Below are 3,664 nucleotides of genomic sequence, written 5' to 3'. Positions count from 1 at the left end.
AGCTTTTTCAGCTTCTACAGCTTTTCTAAATTATGAATAATACTAAAAATTATCTATAACATTATTCTATATTTCATGTCATTAATAGGCTTGGAAAAATATCATGTTCATTTTTTAACATATTCAAAAGTTGTTAGAATTTTATATTTACACTTTAAAATTTGAGTTATATGTTTCTATTTAGCTTAAAAAAGAGAGTACAAGGTATTCGAACTTAGTTGAAATATTCAAATCGTTAAATTTACCTGTCATAGCCGTGCTTTTTAATCTCGTGATTGTCTCTAGCCAGTTTTCTCTGAAATGGTTTGTGTTTACACTCTCCAGATTCAGCTTTGATACAATCAAACAATTCTTTGGGTTTTGCTGGTTGGCTTTTTGTTTGTAGCTGTGTGCGAACTCTTTCAATCGAGTCATCGTACGTTACAATGTATCTAAAGAAAATTTAAGGCATATCTTTTAATTGAATGGGATCCTTATTCCTATCGCATTAATGTATTAGGATACTTATCATTCTATTATTTATGTCCTGCTTGAAAATCTTTTTGTTTGTTCTGTCTTGTCTTTCTGTGTTTTTAGAGTTATGAGTAGTTGAAAGTTTTATATTTCTTTGACTATATTTTTTATATTTTTTGAGTAATTATATTTATATTTTCACTCACTGTTCAAGCATTGATTCCACTGCAGAGTAGAGCCACTCAGCTTTATCTTCATTTGAGGATTTTTTAATCTCGACTGGCACAGGATCATCTAGACAAAAAGTTATGTTTATATTATTTTTTGATTATGTTTGAATTTCTTTCTTTCACTAAAAAAGATTCTCTTGTATACAGGTTAAAGTGAAAGTGGACCCTTAAAATATCACTATTTATAATACTAAAAATACTCACCTTCTATATTTTTCATACCAAAGTAAGTCATCGCAATTGATACAATTTGTGCATCGAGCTCTTTATCAGTGTATTCTGAGTAAGCGTTGAATGCTTTATGAGGCCCCTTTTTGGCATTGGTGCAACGAAGTACATTCATAGCCCATTGAGAAGTTCCGAATTGACTTCCAGAGTTTGGGTGACCAAATATGCTCTCTTTGACCTGAAGATAAAATGAGAATTATTATTTTCAAATTTAATATATATCTTTAAACTTTTTTTAATGATATATATAAGGCATAATCACACATTTGATTTACAAGACCATTTATTTAGAGTGCTTATCAGAATTAGTTACCACCAATCCTTGCCCTAACTTACGTCACTGAAAGTTCTTTTTAAATGCCAGTCTTCAAATTTGGGGAGAAGCCCATCCAATCTTTCGAAAGCCGTGTCACCATCCGACATTGCACGTAACAACGACCCCGATCGAATTTCAGTCTTCTGATCGCCACCAAAATGGATTTGTTGTAATACCTGAAAACATATTTTAGATAACCTTAGAGAATTCTTTTTTAAATTAGCCAATTATTATATGAAAATCTTACATTCATGATTCATTATTTCATAGTTTATCTGATTCTGATCTGATTTATCTTGTTAATATTAAAAGGTGAAAATTGTTGTTAAAAAACTTTAAGTAGAACATACTTCCGTTTCGTTTTCTTCATTAACATACGTAGGGACGTATTCCTTTTGAAGATGGTCCAATATCTTGAACATTCCCGAAGACTCGTTTTCGTTCTCGAATAAAAGACCGAGTGGTACCTGGTAAAAGAAATGAAAATGTAGGTTAATCTGGCTTATTAAAAAATAGTATACGAAAGAAAATTTAACAACAAACTGAAAACGAAGTAATAAATTGATTTGTCTTAGACCTACCACCTCTGACGGTTTGGACATTTCCTCTGAAAAGTCATGTTTCATATGTTTTGGAATTACTTTCTGAAACATCTTAAAGGACGGCATAAATTTTGCGATTGATCGGCTGACAAGGAATTTGAAATCGTCCAAAACCTCTGTTGAATCAGATACACTTGGCAGAATCGAAAAATTTTGATAATCTTCTGTGGTCTTGTTGTCTGTTGGAAAAAAAAAGAGGATTCTAATAAAAAATATTTTATAATTTATACACTTTATAGCACCCCCCCTAAACAGTGGTTAATCTCTTTTACCATATGCTTTAATTTAACCCTAATTTGACACTATTAACCCTACACAAAATTCCCATCCCCTCAACTAAAGAAATGATACAACGCTAGAAGTCTAGCTGTGAACCTTGTGCTTTCATGACCCTGTCTTTTGAAGCTATCACATTAAACCAATGCAATGACTTGTTCGGATTCTTTATGCCTTGATGTCTAACTTGTTGTTCAATGTCCAGGTTGTCTCCGGTAATCTGATGAATACAAATCAATTATTTATAAGCAGATTAAATAATTTTTAGCTGTTTGTAAAGGAGTAATAAGCTAAGGATTTTTGAATTTGATGATCAGTATCAATATTTTCTAAATCTCAACAATAGTGAAATCAAGAGAAAAATCGATTAACCTGGTACTCGGGTTTAGAATCTTCGTTATTTTCGATCTGCTCTTTCCACTTTTTGACATCATAATCGTGATTTTTACTCAGCTTTTTGTTTTTCTTTAAACCAGTAGTGTAGGAGTTTGTTAAGCCCAATTTATTGTACCACTTGAAACTACTTTTTTTTGCGCCTGAGGCAAAAAGCAATTGATCATTGCGGTGAGCCAACAACACCCCTTTACTTGTAGAATACCTTGTATGGAAGTAAAAAGTGAAAATGAAAATAAAATTTTGATTTTCTTCAAAATATTTCAAGCAAAAAAAAATAGTCCGGGAGGCTCTCAATTTTACAACTACGGTTTCGCTGAGTTTGAACAAAATATTTCTACGATTTTCTCAAATTTCTGACCCATACTAGAGTACTCTGATTCGCAGACCTATACTTCCATAAGAAACTCTTTTGCTAGAGGATGAGCAGAAGCCTAATACTAGAGCAACTTGCTTTGTCAGAACTTATCCTTTCTTGTGTAGGTCGGATATGATATATGTGCCTTCTCCTAGTCCTTCTAGCCCAACAGAATGACTCCACCTCTCATATCCTATCTCGGGTGCCGAATAAACGGCCTACCCGCTTGTTAAATTTTTCGTATTTTCCAACCCCCCCCCCCCCCGCGATTTTTAATATTAGGACCCCCCCTCCCAGTTAATTTTTCACCCCCCCCCCCCGTTGTTTATCTGGCACTCGAGAGTATGCCTAAATTGCTGTTAATAATTTTTGCTTAGCATTTTTCGAATTTCCAAAACAATCATAACTAACCTAGCTTTACACATCACTCCATAGCAAGTAGATTTGGGTCCGATTTTTGGGTCTTCCTTTGTAACTTTCATAACGGCATTTAGTACTGTCGATATCAACGGGCAAAAGCTGTCCATTTCTGCACAAAGCTTCTTTCGTTGACGTTACAAATCGATTCTAGGGAGGTGTCTGACATTTTCGTACTGCTAAAAGCTTTAGAAATTTCTATCTCGGAGATTTCAGCGATTCTTTTCAAATCATTTTCATCTATTTCATAGGTTCCCACCGACGGTCTCTAGAAAGAGGGAAAGCCCATAGGTAAAAACAATGGTATCGTAAAAATTCCATAATCCTAGCAAACAATGCACTTCTTTTTATAAGCATGCTGGAAAATCCGTTTAAAGCGAAATTTCGTTTT

The 3,664-nt window shown here is 33.7% G+C and overlaps 1 protein-coding gene across 1 annotated transcript; it reads right to left on the bottom strand.

Moving 5' to 3' along the window:
- Positions 1-873: 873 nt before the first annotated feature.
- LOC136797497 (uncharacterized) lies at positions 874-3,383 on the bottom strand. The gene is made up of 7 exons (XM_067054077.1): positions 3,268-3,383; positions 2,478-2,703; positions 2,205-2,325; positions 1,809-2,008; positions 1,578-1,694; positions 1,248-1,403; positions 874-1,089 (listed from the first exon to the last, which is right to left on the bottom strand). The coding sequence occupies exons 1-7, from the start codon at positions 3,381-3,383 to the stop codon at positions 874-876; spliced, it is 1,152 nt and encodes a 383-aa protein (XP_066910178.1).
- Positions 3,384-3,664: the final 281 nt, after the last annotated feature.

This window comes from Clytia hemisphaerica, unplaced genomic scaffold (assembly GCF_902728285.1).
Source record: "Clytia hemisphaerica strain Z4C2 unplaced genomic scaffold, Clytia hemisphaerica genome assembly, whole genome shotgun sequence".
NCBI lineage: Eukaryota > Metazoa > Cnidaria > Hydrozoa > Leptothecata > Clytiidae > Clytia > Clytia hemisphaerica.
Note: the sequence above shows the minus strand (reverse complement) of the source record. Positions and strands in the feature narration are given on the sequence as shown.

Bases quoted from the DNA above. Each gene is read 5' to 3' on its own strand.
- LOC136797497 (XM_067054077.1), bottom strand. From the start codon at position 3,383: ATGGACAGCTTTTGCCCGTTGATATCGACAGTACTAAATGCCGTTATG. The intron at 1,404-1,577 runs GTATGTTCTACT...ATATGTTTTCAG, and splicing joins ATGAAGAAAACGAAACGGAA to GTATTACAACAAATCCATTT. The intron at 1,090-1,247 runs GTAAGTTAGGGC...TTTTATCTTCAG, and splicing joins TAAAAAGAACTTTCAGTGAC to GTCAAAGAGAGCATATTTGG.